Consider the following 18,989-nt stretch of genomic DNA (forward strand, 5'->3'; position numbering starts at 1 on the left):
CAGTAACCCCTCTCCTGCTCGTGCAGTCATCCTAGCTGCATGGGAATTGTTGGACATATGCCATTTCGATTGACACTTTTATCTGTACATTTTTCGGATGCTTGACCCCAACTGGAAACGATCCCCTGACCTTGGCACCTACCGCCAGACCCTCTCCACACTGGATCACATTATTAAAATGACTGTGATATGTGCCTGTTCGGCTTCAGGCATCAGCTGCTTGCAATGTAATGTTTCCCAACAGCTGTCGCACTGTTCGGCTGGTGTGTGAGTGTGTAACAAAGAGAGAGTGATGGCAGCAGGAGCCCCCGTCAGACCCATGGGACGGTCGGGAGAGGAGCAGACGGTCGTGTCGTTTCACTGGAAACATATGGTGAAACTCAAGTGTGTAATTTACCTAGGACTACGGGTGGCCCTGAGTAGCACGTACACACATGCGCATGCACACATGTACACACACACAGTGACAGGGTGTAATTTACCTGAGGCCTATGGGTGGCCCAGTGTCCCGTTGCACTTGTCACACACTCAGACGGCTCATACCCAGTTCACATTTTCTTGTAGAGACGGAGAGAGTGAAACTAATTTCCCCAGGCCTGCAGACAGAAGAGTAAGAAATCACACGGTGACAGAGATGTTAGAGAAGGTGCATTTAGTGTATTGTGGGGAAGACATTACCCCAAAATCTCAACCTGTGGGAGTACTGCACACCCTGTATCACATCCTCTCCTATTCATCAACCTGGCTCCTTTTCAAAGCGAGCGCGATCCTCCTTCAAAGAGATGAAGGTCATGGGAGCACCAGTGAAGGGGAGGAAGACAGATTAGAAGAGTGTGTCCCTCCCTACATTCCTGCACTGACCTTCATAGTAGTGTGGCACTGTAGCTATCATCGGCCCACCATGCTTTACAGTGGGTTGTTATTGAGGGGTGGGATTATGGGCTCCTCCGACCTGCATGCCCCACCCCAATTCCACGGCAAGCGTAAATGGAGCATATCTTATTCCGCGTGACGATTGACAGACAGGCGGTCCCAGACGTTTACGGTTGGCACTGCTTGAGGTGTCTGTCTGTGAAGGGTGATATGATAGTCTGTCTACAAGTCGCTGTGTGTGTGTGTCGGTGTGTGTGTGTGTTTGTGTGTATGTATGTGTGAAAGAGCCGGTGTTTGATCTCCTTTCCCAGCCAAGGGGCTTTAACTTCACTCCAGGTGCAGAGAAGTCAACCTGGGGGCATGGGAGGCACATACAGTTGAGATCACAACCCTGAAGTACTTACACACACACACACTCTCACACACATCTACGCGCACACACATATACGCACACATTGAGGCAGGAAGTTTCCTTGATGCAGTTACTCAGACTGAGTAACTTTGTGGTTTAAACTGGTTTACCAGTCCAGTGGTGTCGCCGTGGAATGCTTCTAGAGCATCAGCAGGATAAACATTACCGTTACCGCCTCCACATGAAAACATCAATCAGTCGCTAACAGAAATACTGAGAGTTAAAAAATGAAAAGGTGAAAGGGCCAGCTGGTTCAGTGGGCAACATAATGACAATGTGCAGGACCAGCTCTCAGTCTACTGTACACACAAGCAGATGGAGTTGGTTTTCATTGCTGCAGGTCAGCTCTGATTGAACACAGTAAATGAGAGTCAACACTGGGACTAAACACTGCATGTGACTCTGAAGTGAAGTTGATATAAAGTTATTAACAGGTGAAGGTTTGGATGAAATCATTGGCAAACCATTAATTCTACCCCAAAAATGTCGTTAAAAGTTAACTGCATTTCTTCCATTCCAGCACCTCAAAAGCAGCGGGAGTAAGCGCTCTCTTTATTCCTCCATATCTCCACACAGGAAATCTGTGTGGTCCGTAATGAGCTCAGTAAACATCTGCTGCTCCTGTATTAAAGACCATTTTCTACGCGTCTCATCCTGTAATATGGAGAAATTAGAGTGCAGGGACTCATTCTGGGTGTTTATACACACACATACACACACATTCAGTGAGCAGACATAACATAAGGAGTCCAAGTGTTTTTATACTACCCTACTGACGCTCTAACATACCAGCTCAACACCACAATTTTCCATCCACAACAGTAAAACACTACTGGGTGTCCTTGGTGTATGGGCCTTGACTACCAGGGTTGCTTTTTTTTATTTGTTGAAAGTGCAAGGTACTGGGGCCTGATCCAAGAAGCAGGTTTACTGATTTATCTTGAAATCTTTGGTAATTTATACCCAGAAGCCCCTCAAAGCTGGAACATCTGATTATAAACCCCCCCTTTTCAGATGTTACATCAGATAAATCGGTAAAGCTGCTTTTTGCAAACAGGCTCTTCATTATTTCTTCAACTAAAACAAATACACTGTCTGTTTATTTAGCATGGCAGCGTTTCCCTCTAAACACTGTAGGACACAACAAAGGCTTGGTTATGCAACTGCTGGTGGATGTGACGTTTAAAGAGGAGTAGCACCACCTAGTGTCAACTCTTCATAACTCCATGGTAAATACCAACATGTAACTAACCTTAAAGCAAAGAGAAATAACCCAAACTAAAATCACATTGTTTCTTGAGAGAACAAAATGTAATCCAAAAGAAAGAATATTTAATGTATTTTTATTATAGAAAACACGTATTTGATGTGATTACTAAGGCCAGTACAGTAGACTTGCCGCACACAAAGAAGACATCACTCCTCAGACTCCAGCTTCCATATTTGCTCCTGCACATTTTTACACTGTGGGCTTGTGGTGATTGACTTAATCCAGCAGAGTGTTCTTCATCCATGAAAACCTCACATTCCAGGCTTTTCCCATTCCTGTCAAAGTCTGCTGATGGTAAGATGGGACAACGTTTGCAGTTTAGGATATCCCTCACTTGCTCGTGTTCTGCTGGACCTCACTGAAGATCTGCTCCTCCAGTTTGGAGGTGTCGTACTCCTTCAACATGTCGTACTCTCTCCATGGCTGCGCCCACTTCTGCGCGTGCTCCATCTGCTCCGGCGTCAGGGACAGGTCAAAGCGGATGCCCTTGATGTCGAATTTTGGTCGTTCCCAGCGTTTGGACCACGGCTTTGGCCGCATCCTTACTTTGATCTGGTGAATTGAGAGAAAATCCCAATCATTGGAAAATATTTATCAACATTACCAGAAAAAATACCTGCGTTAATAAGAATCATAATAGTATCGGTTTCTAACAATAGCTTTAACAATATTACATTGCATTTATCCAAAGTGCCTTCGACCAAGAAGATACAAACTTGAAGAAAACAGAGTCATATAAGTACATCAGGTTTCATAGAGACAAACCAATAATAAGTATGCATGAGTTTAAAGAGGAACCATTTCACCCAGCTCTTTTTTTACATATTCAGACCCTGTAGGGGCTCTTACGTCGTTGAAAGGCACCTCTCCAGTGGGGGAGATGGGCACGGGCTTCATGTCCGGGTTCACGGTGCTGTAATCAGGCATAGCGTCCCTCAGGTACAACAGGCTGTCGTCCAGCCTCTTCTCCAACTTCAGAACTTCTACCTTCTGGATGCGAGGGCTGTACAGGTCGAAGCAAATCTCCACACCTGAAGAAACACATGATTGAAATCATAGTTTAACTTAAAAGGCAAACTGGTTCACTTTTTGTATAATTGGATGAACCTCAGTATGGGGAAAGTTATTTTGCAATTAAATGACAGCACTTCTTTTAAACAATAAGCCTGTGTTGCCCTATTAAAGAGAGAACACACATGAATAGAGGGAGGGTCTCAGGTTGAGAAGCAGCATACTTTGTGACTACACAAGAAAACCTTAATGTCATAGAAACATTGTATATCATACAGAAATAGTGTAGGAAATGGACGGTCACAGTGAGTTACTTCATTTACAAATCAATGACAAAACTATTTGGTTGACATAAGACTAAATATACCTTCATGCCAGGTAACAGTGATGTCACATTGTGTGTCAAAAATATGTCAGAAGGGGTGCAACTACCCAAAAATAGCAAGTTATGCCATCATTTTTACAGAACAAATGATGACAATTGGTCATTATCAAAAGAGAACTTTTTTTTCTGACGATCAACTAATCAAATTGGCGAAATGTCCTGTTTTTCAGTAGACCTTTGTTCCTGAAAGCTTACACAGAACAGAAATAAACCTCACCTTGGTTATCAATGATGTTCCTCAGGATGAATGTGGCTCCCAGCCCCGTCCCCCCCCTCTGGATACAGATGCCAACAAAGCGGCTCACTTTCCCAGCTGCATTTGTGTCGGCCATGGTCACTGCCAGGATGCTCCCTTGAAACAATAAACAATAATTGACATTTAAAATGAGTATAGAAACAACTGTTTAGTACACAGTAATTCTTAAAACACAAGTTTTATTCGAAAAGGTTTGCTATATAAAGTAAAACAAAAAGGGGAAAAAACTATGGAATGATTAATAATGTTGATTATTTAAATAAATGTCTCATTACCGTAGAATATTATAATATTGTTATTATATGGAAAGAATATATAAGTCTGAAAGTTAACGGTGCAAGTTATATCCGATTCAGAGTTCTGCAATAGATTTGAGACAATATCATATGTTGTCCATTTTATTTTTATTGAAATGAAAGCATAAGAATAATCTGGCTGTAGACTGACTGCTAGGACATGAGAAAAATATGACCTTGTAGCTTTGATTTAACTTGTATCAATGGAAAAGTGTCAATGATATTCCCCAGATTAGAGAAGAGAAAGGTGTTTGGGTGAATCAGTGTATGAATGTTGTGGGGGTTAACCAATGTCTTACCTGGGTAGAATTCAGGGATGTTGAGCACTTGCCTCCTGCGGATCATGTCTTTCCTCTCCATGGAAAACTTTATAGGATCTGTTCTCTGTCTGGGTGGGATGAACTCTGGGCTCAGGAACCTAGGAAAAGGAAGACAAAACACTTACAGAAAAACATACTTTACGCAGAATGCAGTATTTGGAGAAAGAATGGAAATACATCCTACTTTCTCAGCGATGCCACAGTCTGTGTTTTATCAACAATGACAGGTTTAGATGGAGGGGTGAACTTCGGGGGCTCCTCGTGGGGAGAAAGACGACACAGACACGTGGATATGAACCCTATAAATAAAAACAAGAATATAAGATAACAGTAGAGTCGAATAATGGTCATTATTAGGTTAAATAGTCGCAAGCTAACAATGTACCGTTAGCAACATTAGCTCGCCTAATACGTCAGGATGAACATTATAAATACTGCATGTTCTCAAAGCCTGACAGCAAATTCAAAGTTTAACGGAGAATTGTACGCTTGTTGTGTTTACTTACGTTCATTTCGGAGCCGGAGGTTTCGTAGTAAGCTTAGTGAAAACATCATTTTGTTCAACCCTTTCCCACAGACAGCCATGTCTGACCTTCTGTTGTCACATGGAAACGCGTACGGAAGCCGTGTAGGGCAAATTTAATTGAAACGCGATTTATTCGAATCTGCAGTAAAGTACATTGTCCACAAGATGGTGCAACTGTTATATCAATTATAAGAAAGAAAGCAATAGAACCCTAACAATTATCCTACCGTGATAACAGATTAATACAAATGTTGATTTATTGAGATGGCAGATTTTTTTTCTTTTACAGATAGTATGTGTTTATATTGTTGGCTACATCAACAACATCCGGAGAGTCAATTACATGTTTTTGGTTATAGATGTATTTATGAATTATTCCAGACAGGCTTTTAAAGTAGTGTTTTATGATTTAAAAAAAATACATTTATTGGACAAAAAAAAAACTAATGTTAAGAGGCTTAACTTTAGTAAAACACAACAATAAATAGCCTAATGGATACTTTATTACAAGTAATATTATCCACACTTAGAAGTACACCAGTATTTGTATTTGTATACTTTGTAGGCCTATTTAATTAAACAAATGCACTTTGCTTAGGAAATAAACTCATATGTTTACATACAGTATAAGCTAATAATAACAACAACAAAACATGAAAAATAATTACAGGAACTGAGCTGAATGAAAAAATGACATCTGTTCATATGCTTTCTTGTTATTAAAAAAAACCCTACTCTTTGCTTTAGCCCCAATAATATACTACTAATAATAATACAAATGTGTATTTTAGTTTTTGCATTAATCAGTCCATTTTCTCCATCTATTATCAGCTATGTGTTTTTTATTTCTAATTTTGTATGTCATCCTTTCCGTAGTGTACACTCCAGTATTGCACATTTGCATACATTATTCAAATGTAAAGTCCTCATTGGGTGACACATGGGCCCTTCCATATTTACGGCATGTGTCTGCTGGGAACTCTGGGTCTTTGGGACCCTGCAGGGGAGCGGCGATGCTCCAGGTGGGCTGCCTCCACACCACAACACGCAGTTAGAGTAGAGAGCAGTGCTGCAGCCCAGAGGAGCCCCGACCCGCAGTCTGTCAGAAGTGTGGTGGAGGAGGATGAGGGAGGACTAGAGGCATGGCACTGCGCACCTCCCGCAAGAGACGCGGATCCTGAACCCCAATGCAGCTGCTGGACTTCCTAATGCTTTGGATAAACTCACAAACTTCGAGGCTTCAAGGATGTTCTTCTCAGATGGGACTCTCTCAGCAGTCACTTATGCTCTCCTGTTGGGAATAACGTGTGTGAGCGTCCTCTGCGATCTCACCAAGGGCTCTTCAGACTTCTCAGGTTGGGAATAAATATGTTGTTTTTGGTCAAAAAGAAGTGTAAAACCTCTGTTTGTAGCCTTGAAAAGTATCGATACAGCAGCATGTTCAGATGCCCCACTTGTTTGTGTCTGCACTCAAGCCTCATTACACTTTACGATAGAGAAGTGCACTGATTTTACGCTAGGATATTGACAAAATAACTAGGATAAGTCCAGATGTATGCTTTAAAACGACTTTCAAAACAACTGTGAGCAGTGATTTCAGAGTGTTGTCGCGCGCACTTCTCTCAGGAAGACCCGTGCCTCTGGCGTGCTGCAGCATGCACACTCTAATGTTTGTTTCAACAACGTGTAACCTGGAAACACAATTTAAACATGCGGAAAAGACCCATGTTTCTTATCTTTTGGGTACATAACATCTGAGTCACACTTCAAACAACAGGTTCTCCTTTACTACGGCCACCTGTGTAGGGATTAAGAGTTGCTTTATCAGTACAGCATATCCCATTTATACAATTGAGATACAGGGGATGTGGTTAATGTGTCACCATATAGAAGTTGTTTAGGCTTTATACACTTAGTATTAAAGGTAAATGCAATGCAAGTCATATTAGTGTCTGGAAACTGCCCATTACCTCAGGTTTATGTGCAATCCAGTGTGACGGAATCTGAAGGCTTTTATTTTACTAAAGTAATGAGTTATTCTGCGTTGCATTAAAGACCATTGAGCTGTGCTGAACCCAAGGCAAGCCTGCAGGTTTTGTTTACAGTGCCATAAAACAGGAAGGCAGCTTTGTGTCGGTGTTAATTGGCCTCTAATGGGTCTATTGGTTGGAAACGAGCAGGCTAACACTGTGGGGAAAAGGTGCTAGAGCAGATGTATGTACCATGCCCTGTGTGTACGAATGTGTGTGCATGTGTCCATGTTGCAGCCTAATGAGCTGCTAAAGATCACTGTGTAGTGAAGGCTGTTAACAAGGTTGTGATTCTCTAATTACCATGCATGTGTCAGTAGTTGTTGGTTTTGTCATAAATACTCTGAGTACATTAAACAACAGTTGATTAAGCAAGAAGGGTAAACTATTAGCCCGGGTGAATCCAGGTTTCTGCTGCTTGGAGCGGGTTTACCAACACAAAGATATGATGATGCAAATCTAGGAAGGAGTTAATTTGCTGAAAGCTTTGGTGCAGCATTTTTATGCTCTGCAAGTTAACCTCTGGACGTTTCAGTGGCTCATTGATAATGTTGCTCTGTAGGGGGATGGAGAGGACCTGCTGTCATGAAGGGATCTTCCTTTTCTTTACATACACTTGAGGTTAGGTTTCAAGCCATGCTCGTGTTGACTCCCAAGATGTACCTTAGGTAACCCATGAGGGACTCTTTGCAACATGCTTTTACAGAAATGCTGACATGAATTGAATGAACAGGAATGAGAAAGGGGACTCAGAATACCTCAGGGACAAAGAAAACCCTCAGTTCTCACATTCTTGACCAGCTGGAGTCTCCCTGGAGACCAAGAGGAGGTCTCTGATTGACATTTGCTGCCAGGGTGTGGGGTGACAGAAGTGCTAGAACATCTGTCACTCAAGTCATATGGTTGGTCTGTGATGGTGGACAATCTGGTCACATGAGCAAGGTGCATAGCCAACTGTTGCTTTTCCAAAGGCTTTTTTAGCAACTTTTTATCACATGCTATTTATAGTTCATGCTTCTATGTGTCTTGTGTTTGCATTGTGTGCTGATAGACGGAGCCATGGCAGTTTCATATTTCATCATGGAAACAACCTACTGCATGATTAGATTGAGTCTCTCCCCGCTTGTTATCATCTTCTGTTATACAGCCGCCTGACGGCTAATTAGAGGTGTGGAGTGAGCCGGGCGACACTTAAAAGCCCCCAGGCTAACTTCTGTAGTAGGAAGCTAGCTTAATGATGTTTTGAAAGTTACCAAAAGTTGCATTATTTTGATTTTATAAACCGTAAATGTATAGAAGCTCGACACCTTATTCTCTCCTGTAGGTACTTTCTCAGTTTTACTCATGTGACCAGCTTGCTATGTAACTGTTCTTCACAGCAAGCAGCAAACCATCCATTACCAGAATTGAACATCACGCATACTTGCCTTTGTTGTAAATACAGACCTCACTGCACCCCAGGTATATGGAATGTATCTCACATATTTTACCACCAGCACATACAATAAAGTGATGCATTTAGAATTGGATTGGAAGAAAACAAATATGTAATTTTCTTGATGACCAATAAATCATTTTACTGATAGAAAAATAATCAGAATATTAATTAAATTGAAACGGTAGTTGCAGCCTTCACTTAGAAGTGTAAAATGTGTTCTCCGGACTTTTAGGCAGGTGTGTATTTGAGGAATTGTACTTCTAGTACTTCACTGGCTGTTATCTGGTCTCCTGAACAGTTTTGTAATGTTAACAGAAAGCAGTTTATCATTTTTGTCAACACATGGTTGTAAAGGTAGGGCAGAGCAATGAATAGGGAATTGTTTGGAAATAAAAGCCGTTACACAACAGGAATCCAGCATTTGCTACAACTGGGCCTTTTGACTCAGAGTTACTTACAAAACACAGATGTATTGTGTGTTTCTTTTAACTGTAGAACATTTCAGAATCAGTTGTTTCTGGATAACCTATATGGCACTGCTAAAAGGTTACAGTGAAGCAACTTCTCTTCTCTTTCGCTGTCATAAAACCCCATAGGCAAAAAGCTATTTAACCTCAGTCAATGGGATGTGAGGCTGTTGAAGGGCCAAAGGGTCAACTGAGGTCAACCCATAGTAACTGTGAGTGTGTGGTTAGGGGGAGTTATCATCCATCTTGCTCTTTGTTCCCCCCTGTCAAACCTCATCACACATGTTGACCACTGTCGGGAAAGGTAGAGAGAAAGTCAACACAATGCTGTTCTCTCAGCTCATGAATTTAAATTCAGTTCAGAAGAGGATAAAGATGTTTGGTTAACTTCAAAGTAAGGCTCTCAAGTTGTGTTGGATCAATATATGAATAGCACGCTTCTTTTAGGGTAATTTCAAGTGTCATGTACTGTATATGCATTTTAAGCTTTTTGCACCATGTTCTCATTCCCTACTGGCTTCATTTTTAAACATACAAACGTTGAGAACTCAAACAAAACAAATTGGTTATGTATAAGAAAGGATTACAGTTTAGGGTTCAAACAGGTATGTAAATGTAGTTACATAGGCTACGTAAGTTCGGTACTGAATGTAAATAAGTCAGTGGTTGACTTTTGGTTTGACAGGTGACACTCAGCGGTTTCCTGGGTGAAAGTCCTGAGTTTGTTTGACCCATCTTTCCAACCCATCAGACATCTCAGTCTTTATACAACTTGACTTAACTTTCAAAGAGTGTTTTATATCGTTGCAGCATAAAATGACATGACAAAAGCTATTTGCAGTAAGAACACATGAATACACTTTAGCAATGTGCAGGTTTTTCATACTTTATTTAGCAATTGAATATCTCCCTTTTGGTCAGGACATTTGTGATGGGTATCTTTTTTTAATTCTTGAACAACTATTCAATGAATACAAAAGTCATTTGTTAAAGCCCTACTAACATTGTGTTACTTTATTAAAATAAGTGGTGCTTGATCTTCTGATGTAAAAAGACTGGGGAGCTTGATCCTTCCTAGGTGACAGATCAGCTGATAGCTTCACTATGGGCAAGCTGTCTAAGCTAACACACACAAATCCACCTATGCTATTACCCTTTAACTATACCCCTAACTGCCTACACACACACACACACACACACACACACACACACACACACACACACACACACACACACACACACACACACACACACACACACACACACACACACACACACACCCCTCCATCTACTGATCGCTACTCCAGGCCCCTCAATCTTAATCCGCTCTGATTTTTGAGTGTTGGATAAGGGTAGCACACTGAACCCCATGCTCTCCTCTCTCAGACCCTTCCCCCTCCTCATCAGCCCTCCTGCCTTCTTTTTCCTCCACTACCTCCACCTCCTCCTCCTAGCTGCCTCTACTCCTCCCTAGGGCTTGCCTGATCACTGTTTCTGTGTCTGTGTGCGCCAGGTGAGCTCTGTCTAAACAAATCCTGCCTCCCACTTGTTTTGTCTACTGCGGTGGAGGCAGGCGGCGAGGCGGACTGCGACTGCCTGGCATAAGGCTGCTTTTCTCTGCTGCTGAATAGAGAGGGGGTGCTGCTATTCAAAGAGCCGTCTCTGTGAACAAGGCTCCCAAAGGAGGAAGGCATTTCGATTCATTTGCCTGATAGTATCAAAACACACAGAGTTGTTGGGTGTCAACTAGGAAGGGATTTATTTAATGTATTGTTCTGCTTCATACTGAATATATAAAGTGTTTGAAGGAAACTTGCGAGGTTGGAAATACAAACCTTTATTGTTTATATTTCCTTAATCCATCGAAATTCTTTATAGACATGTTGCAGAAGGATTTGGTCGGGGTTTAAAAACGTTTCACCAAATTTTGTTTCGAATCCGCTTATCAAAAATGAAATCCTTTCAAATCCCATATTATATTCATTAAGGTGTTGCTTACATAATATTGAAATGACAAAAGTTATAGACAGTTCAAATCTACAACTCATCAGGTTGACTTTAAAAAGAGAAGATACGATTCAATAAGAAATGCTTTAGTGTGAGATAAACTGATCAGATATGTTTTAACTGGAGAGCTGGGTCTAAAAGAGAACAGCCTAAAAAAGGTTATTTAATACCAGAGGTAATTGATATAGATGTTTTCAAGCTTCCCATTACAGAAAATGGTTCTTCCTGAATGCTAAGAATTCATCGCTGAGATTCGAAACATCATATCCAGCCATCTATCCGTGCGTGTTGTGGACAAGTATCATTAATAGCCGAGCGATGCGGTTATATATAACAGTTTAAATCCCATCTTAAGAGTTTAGTACCAACACAACTTCTCTGACATCAACAGTCTAATACGTTTAGGGACATTTGAGCTTTTAGGTGTAGACAGCTTGGAGATGTAATGTGGATATCTTCTGGATGTGTGTTCCCCTGTTTATAGCCATACTGTGTGTGTGTGTGTGTGTGTGTGTGTGTGTGTGTGTGTGTGTGTGTGTGTGTGTGTGTGTGTGTGTGTGTGTGTGTGTGTGTGTGTGTGTGTGTGTGTAATTTAAAGCAGAAGTCTGGCACAACATGATAGCGATGAAAGACATGACCTACTATGTAAGTTCTTCCCCCCTGGATACAATAAGCACATGAACAAACACACACATAAAGCAACAATGTCATGTTGGTGATGAGAGATGTGTGTTTACAACAGGAAACAACTCTTCCCTTCTGCGCCCCGGAAATTAAACAAGCCCACCTCCCACGGTAACAAACACAGACACTTTAAAGTCATAGCTTCACTGATGAAAAGTGTTTTGTAAAACCTGAGCTTTATTTTAAATCAATCAATCTGTTTTTTACTATACAATACGCTGAAGGAAAGTCCCGAATAAAAGGAACAAGCGTTGGATACAGAAGTGTTGACAAGATGAATGTGAAGGTGTTAAAATCAAAGGCAAGCTTTGTCTCCGCTGAGTCAAGTCCCGGCATATAAGCCATATTAACCAATCAAAGTAAGTTTATGTCTCGTGGGCCAAGATATGTGTGCTGGAAGGGTGCACATCCTGACTGAGGTAATGCTCAATACGTGATTTGGCTGCTTTTGGAGCAATATTACACTAACCCAGTATGTCAGTTATGTCTTTGTTACACAAAAAGAATAGACACACACTTGCCAGGCATACTGTTCAGTGAAACTGTTGTCGGTACACTGGAACTCTCTTTTTAATCCTGATTCTACCATTCATGCAGTCTATTAATGCAAATATGGCTACTCATCAGTTTTATCTTCTCCATCTGTGATCATTTTGTGCTGATGAAGCAGGATGACATTCGGTAACTTTGCTTTGCCCGTTTAAATTGTTAAAAAGTAAAAAAAGAAAACGGTCCAGAACCAAAAGGCAACACTTTGGCATTATTTGTCTTCCATACTCTCAGTCTCACTCCAAGCTCGTATTACATGTGGGTCTATGTGGTAGGAGTGTAGGATATTGTAGTCATGGCACCCTTAGCGCATTCTGAGCGCAATTGTTACATAGTGATGTCATTATGTTACAGATGTAAACAAATGAGTCCAATTGAAATGTTTCAGGCTTTGGATTCTAACCATGCATACCCTTTCCATGCACAAAGACCTAACACACTACAGGCAAGGGGAACTCCAAAAAGCATGTAAGAAGTCCTGTTAGCCACAAAAACTCAAACACCATCTGTTCGCCCGCTCAGCTAAAATGCAGTACCCAGCAACCTGTTTTTCAACCTGTGTGTCTGTGTGATTATTATTTTTAGTTTTGTTATTTTATCTGGGTTTCTTGAAATGCGCTATAAAAATCAAAATTATTATTATTATTATTATCAACACAATATTGGCAACGCTCGCCACTTAAACTAAATGTCCCCTTATTTGCGACACTTTTCCATGCTTACACATCCCATAACAAAGTTAGATTCTTTGCAAAAGGTCTGTTTTTATCCATTTGCATATAGACAAAAGGCAAAGCTGTTTGAAAAATACCTGTGCACATGTGGTTCGAGACTTGAAACCAATAAACCAAACTGCAGGTGTTAGGCAACCTTAGCGTCTCAGCAATATACTGTAATTGGGTGTTATCAGTTTGTTGACTGAGAGCTTACACTGGCTGTAAAAAATCCCTATAATCTTGAGTGAGAGTAGGTGTCACTTTTTTAAACAGTGTCTGATTTTTGGGGCGAAACTCCCAAAGTAAACTAAGATTGCACAGAAAACGACCTGCGTCGGCTGTGGAGGAGTTCTAACTACATCAAGACTTATAATCAGCAGAAAACGGTCAGCCCATAATATGATAATCATTATTTAGAATAGATTTCTGTCAATCCCTAAAACTACCCAGGTGTATAGTGATAACTGTTATTGGGGAGAGAAGAGGGGGTCTAATTCCTGGTGCATTTAACTGCAAAGTTCTATATGTAGACATCGCAGGTGTGTGTTTGCACTTGCCCTCTTATGTGGGGGAGGTGTAAGAAGCCCCAAAGAAAACACAGTGAACGTGTTGGAGAGATTCCTCAGTGACACCCCTGCACACAGCTGCAGTTCAGAGGGATATCCTCACATCTTTGCCATCTCTGTTTAGCCAACATTTGGTGTTGTTAATTAAAATCTAATTTGTCACATTTTGGCGACAGAACGGTATTTTTCCACAGAGAGTTCTGTGAGCAGAAAGCTTGTGGGCAATCAGATAAGCAGTCAGAGCTGCTGCTGCCAGCTCCAAAGTGTTGCAGCAACCAGTTAAAGGATGACGCTGAGCTGTAGATAAACAGAAACAAGTGTTGAGAAAGAGACTGGTGGGTGTTTGCAATAGCAATTATCTCCTCATGTCCACCCCACCTATGTGCTGGCTGTTGAATTATGCTCTCAACAAGCCCCTCGACACACACCCAGAAAACCAGAGCACACACCTTTTCTGCCACCGCATCTCAGAGAATGTCAACCATGCTTTGATGCCCCTCCTCCTCCGCCCGTCCGTCTTTCTCTCTGTTTCCTGGGGGCTGATTTATGTTCGGTTTAGGAGTCAGCATGTCCGCCTTGATCTGCCATTCTTTTAATCTTTTTTTTCATCGGTTCTTCAGTCCCTCTTCATCTCATTCTTTCTTAAGTATAGGAGAGGAACACATATTTTGAACACCATTAGTGTTTATGGTTTGATTAAATCTGAGAGGCCAAGAAAGAGAGAGCGAGATGGAGAGGTAGAGAGGTGGGGCACAGAAGGGCCAGTCTGAACAAGGAGGCATTGTGTAGCCCCCCAACTGTGTCGGACTGACAGTCTGCATTACAGCACGCTACAGCAGCCCGCTCCCCAAAGCACTGCTAATCTGTTGCTTACAGGCCCCTCTGGCGGGCTCAGGTAATGGGGGAGGGAACCATGAGAGGGGGAGAGAGTTTTCTCTTGTTTCTCCCATGTTTCATCCAAAAATCATTTCGACCAGGCAAAAGTGAACCACATTTCCAATGGCAGCATAAGTAACATTCTTGTTAGAGATTATTAAAAGAACTTCAATTTAGGCTCAATATAACAATAAGTATTTGGCTCTTGTGGTATGTTGACTCACTTCTGATAGCTCTGTCCTGTTTATTAATAGTAAAAGTATTTCAAGACCCTGAGCTGTTGGCTAATAAGTTTGTGAAATATTGGGTAATATGGAATAGGTTGTTGAAAATTGCTTTATTTTAGAGTTAATTTGGTCTGCAAAGAGATACATTTTTTTTCACAACAGTGCTTTCAACCAAATTCTTGAATCGGAATGCTATATGGTCAGATTTAAATTAGCATGCCGATGCTTGAATGCTATCATTTGTTTATTATCACTAAACACAAAGCACAGCTGAAGCTGATGGGAAAGGGATATTTCCCACAGGTATTTTGTTATAAACCGACATATTGAATAGTTTAGATCACCAATCTAATAGTAACAAATGTAATAGCAATTCATCCAATAGCGTGGCAAGTCCTTTCAAAGTATTTAAACTTGCATTAGCATCACACACCAGGCTCTGAGGGCAATTTTTCATAGTTTTTCAAAATTCAGATCAACAAAATGATCAACAGATTAATTCATAATGAATATAATATTTAATAACAGAATGGAAGAGGGTTCATCCTTATTGTACAAATTGAGGCTTTAAATTCAACAGGCAAAGAGTTTTACCCAAGCAGATCCCAGTTACTTGGTAACTACAAAAACAAACTCTCCGTGAAAGTCAGGATGAAGGTAAGCTCTCCCATTTAGTCTGGTCACTGCCGCAGACCTGTCCTGGTTTGTCGTAAATGGAAAGGGATCTCCTGCTAAGTCCCATTGGACATGCTGCAGACGGCTTTTCACTCCCTGCGCTCCTCAAGAGTTGTTCTATTGCTTGTTTTCACAGCACAGCCCCCCCGATAAGCTTGTTAATTCCCCAAAAAGCTCAGCCTCTCAGTGCCCACCCACCTCCACCTTCCTTTTGTGTTGAAGGAAATACCTCTCTTTTCTTCAGAGTGCATGCTTGAACTTAGGTATGCTGTCTTGCTGTTATCGCATTAAAACTCATTACAGATTTCTTCTTTGTATTTGGGAGGCTATACTGGATCTTAATGATGCCAAACAGCCAGGGCAGCCAGGGTGTAAGGAAAGAAATGGAGTTGCAAATTGTGTGTGTCCAGGGGTGTGGAAACAAAAGCTTACTGTAGGTGTATTCATAAATACAATTAGTTGAGTTTGTGGAGAACTCAGGTTAGGATTAAAAAGAAAAGAGTAGAAAAAGTTTGGGGAAAATCAGTCAAAGTTAAAATTCGTATCAAATCAAATCAAAGTTTATTTATAAAGCACATTTAAAAGCGATTTTTGGTCGGGCCAAAGTGCTGTACATGTAATAAATACTCCAATCACATAAAAACACATTACTACAATCACAATAAAAGACAATAAATTATATTTTATGCAAATGAAAACAAGAGGAAAGTCAACATCAACTACCAGGAAGCATTGCGGTGAGCAGAAGGTTACAATTCTTTTCATGATAACGCTCTATAATATATAATATCCTCAAAATAATTTGGCCGTGTATTTGATTAACTTTATTATTATTATGGCTTAATTTGAGATTAATTCTGAAACTATGTCAAAATGTTTTCTTACCAATTGCAACAACCTGAATTTGCCCCTTTTTAAATCTGCACCTTATTCCAGTTCTTTTCCATAGCATATGGATCTAACCCTCATTATAATCAAACCAGATATTTGTTTATTCAACAACGATTTGTTCATTTAGGTTTTTGATAAGGATTATTTCTCAAGCAGAATCCGATTTAGATTCTTTTTGAGCTCCTTCCAAGAGTCTTTTCCTCCATCTCCATAGATTTGGTCTACTCTTTATCGTGTTTTGCACAACAGCGGGGAGAACGAGTGAAAGGAGATCTTCCCTTTATGACCTTCCTGTCACAACCTCACTACCCAGGGCCTGAGGCCACCACTGCCCCACCCAACAATCACTTAAAATCCAAACCACTGTGGAGAGGACGAGTGAAGAAAGCTACATCTGTCGCTCTCACACACTGATGCATCTGTCTGGTGTCTGACGGACCCCGGTCAACGACGGGGCGTTCAGGCTGCCACCCACCTCTCCCAGGTCATAAAAGTGACCATTAAAATGATGTATTCCTCTTCCACTGGCTCTTTCTCTCCGGCTCTCCGTGTCTCTCTTTCTGTCACACGCTCTCTCTGTGTGTCTCTGTGGGCGTCTGGACACGCATCCAAGCATCAGGGAGGGTGTTCTCAGAACCTCTGAGCCCCTCTCTCTTTCACCCCTCACATCCCATCTTATTAATGATAAGAAAAACACATGCTCAGACACACAGAGTAAAAGCGTCCTCTAGCCTAGTGCCCTTTGACCCCCGGGGGTCATTAGGAGTGGCACGTGCTAACAGAGGTCATGGGAGGGCTTGGGTGGGGACCACTGTTTGGTTTTTGGGGACTCCCTTGGGTAGATTTAGCGACCACTTTCCAACCGTGAGGTTAGCCCTGAGCCCAACAGATGTTTCATACCCAGTCCCCCCCTCAGGATGAGCTTAGACCACAGACCCCCAGGTGGAAGTCCTCCCTTTGTCTGTAGGAGTTAGCTGACGTCGATATGCCCACACATCCAGCGTAGCCTTGTTGCTAACATGCCTTTATTAGCCTAAGCTTCTCTTGTGGTTTCTTTTAAGCCACACCGTTCATTGTGGATCTGTTCCCTCGGCTGTGTGCGGTTTTGAACAACCATGAGGAGCACATCATGTTTCTGTTCTCCTGCAGAGCACGAATTTCTTTTCCCACTTGATATGTGTCTGACTTAGCATGTGACATCCCTCCAGGTCTCCCTTTTTAATCCCCATCTCTACTGTTTTCAGATAATACTCCACCTTGTTGATGCAGCAACTAAAGCTATCATTTTGTATAATATACAGTGGGGCAAAAAAGTATTTAGTCAGCCACCAATTGTGCAAGTTCTCCCACTTAAAAAGATGAGAGAGGCCTGTAAATTTCATCCTAGGTATACCTCAACTATGAGAGACAAAATGAGAAAAAAAAATCCAGAAAATCACATTGTCTAATTTTTAAAGACTTTATTTGCAAATTATGGTGGAAAATAAGTATTTGGTCAATAACAAAAGTTAATCTCAATCCTTTGTTATATACCCTTTCTTGGCAATGACAGAGGTCAAACGTTTTCTGTAAGTCTTCACAAGGTTTTCACACACTGTTGCTGGTATTTTTGAACCATTCCTCCATGCAGATCTCCTCTAGACCAGTGATGTTTTGGGGCTGTCGCTGGGCAACACGGACTTTCAACTCCCTCCAAAGATTTTCTATGGGGTTGAGATCTGGAGACTGGCTAGGCCACTCCAGGACCTTGAAATGCTTCTTACGAAGCCACTCCTTCGTTGCCCGGGCGGTGTGTTTGGGATCATTGTCATGCTGAAAGACCCAGCCACGTTTCACCTTCAATGCCCTTGCTGATGGAAGGAGGTTGTCACTCAAAATCTCACGATACATGGCCCCATTCATTCTTTCCTTTACACGGATCAGTCGTCCTGGTCTCTTTGCAGAAAAACATGTACTGGCTTAAGCAGGGGGACACGTCTGGCACTGCAGGATTTGAGTCCCTGGCGGCGTAGTGTGTTACTGATGGTAGCCTTTGTTACTTTGGTCCCAGCTCTCTGCAGGTCATTGACTAGGTCCCCCCGTGTGGTTCTGGGATTTTTGCTCACCGTTCTTGTGATCATTTTGACCCCACGGGGTGAGATCTTGCGTGGAACCCCAGATCGAGGGAGATTATCAGTGGTCTTGTATGTCTTCCATTTTCTAATAATTGCTCCCACAGTAGATTTCTTCACACCAAGCTGCTTACCTATTGCAGATTCAGTCTTCCCAGCCTGGTGCAGGTCTACAATTTTGTTTCTGGTGTCCTTTGACAGCTCTTTGGTCTTGGCCATAGTGGAGTTTGGAGTGTGACTGTTTGAGGTTGTGGACAGGTGTCTTTTATAGTGATAACAAGTTCAAACAGGTGCCATTAATACAGTTAACAAGTGGAGGACAGAGGAGGCTCTTAAAGAAGAAGTTACAGGTCTGTGAGAGCCAGAAATCTTGTTTGTTTGTTATTGACCAAATACTTATTTT

General features: G+C 41.6%; 1 protein-coding gene across 1 annotated transcript; it reads right to left on the reverse strand.

The window, feature by feature from the left end:
* Window positions 1-2,611: 2,611 nt before the first annotated feature.
* On the reverse strand, window positions 2,612-5,446 carry mrpl19 (mitochondrial ribosomal protein L19). Its single transcript, XM_010769335.1, has 6 exons — window positions 5,330-5,446; window positions 5,008-5,122; window positions 4,803-4,921; window positions 4,169-4,303; window positions 3,405-3,586; window positions 2,612-3,107 (listed from the first exon to the last, which is right to left on the reverse strand). The coding sequence occupies exons 1-6, from the start codon at window positions 5,406-5,408 to the stop codon at window positions 2,886-2,888; spliced, it is 852 nt and encodes a 283-aa protein (XP_010767637.1). The 5' UTR covers window positions 5,409-5,446; the 3' UTR covers window positions 2,612-2,885.
* Between the last annotated feature and the right edge of the window lie 13,543 nt (window positions 5,447-18,989).

Source organism: Notothenia coriiceps, unplaced genomic scaffold (genome assembly GCF_000735185.1).
Source record: "Notothenia coriiceps isolate Sejong01 unplaced genomic scaffold, NC01 NC01_scaffold00006987, whole genome shotgun sequence".
NCBI lineage: Eukaryota > Metazoa > Chordata > Actinopteri > Perciformes > Nototheniidae > Notothenia > Notothenia coriiceps.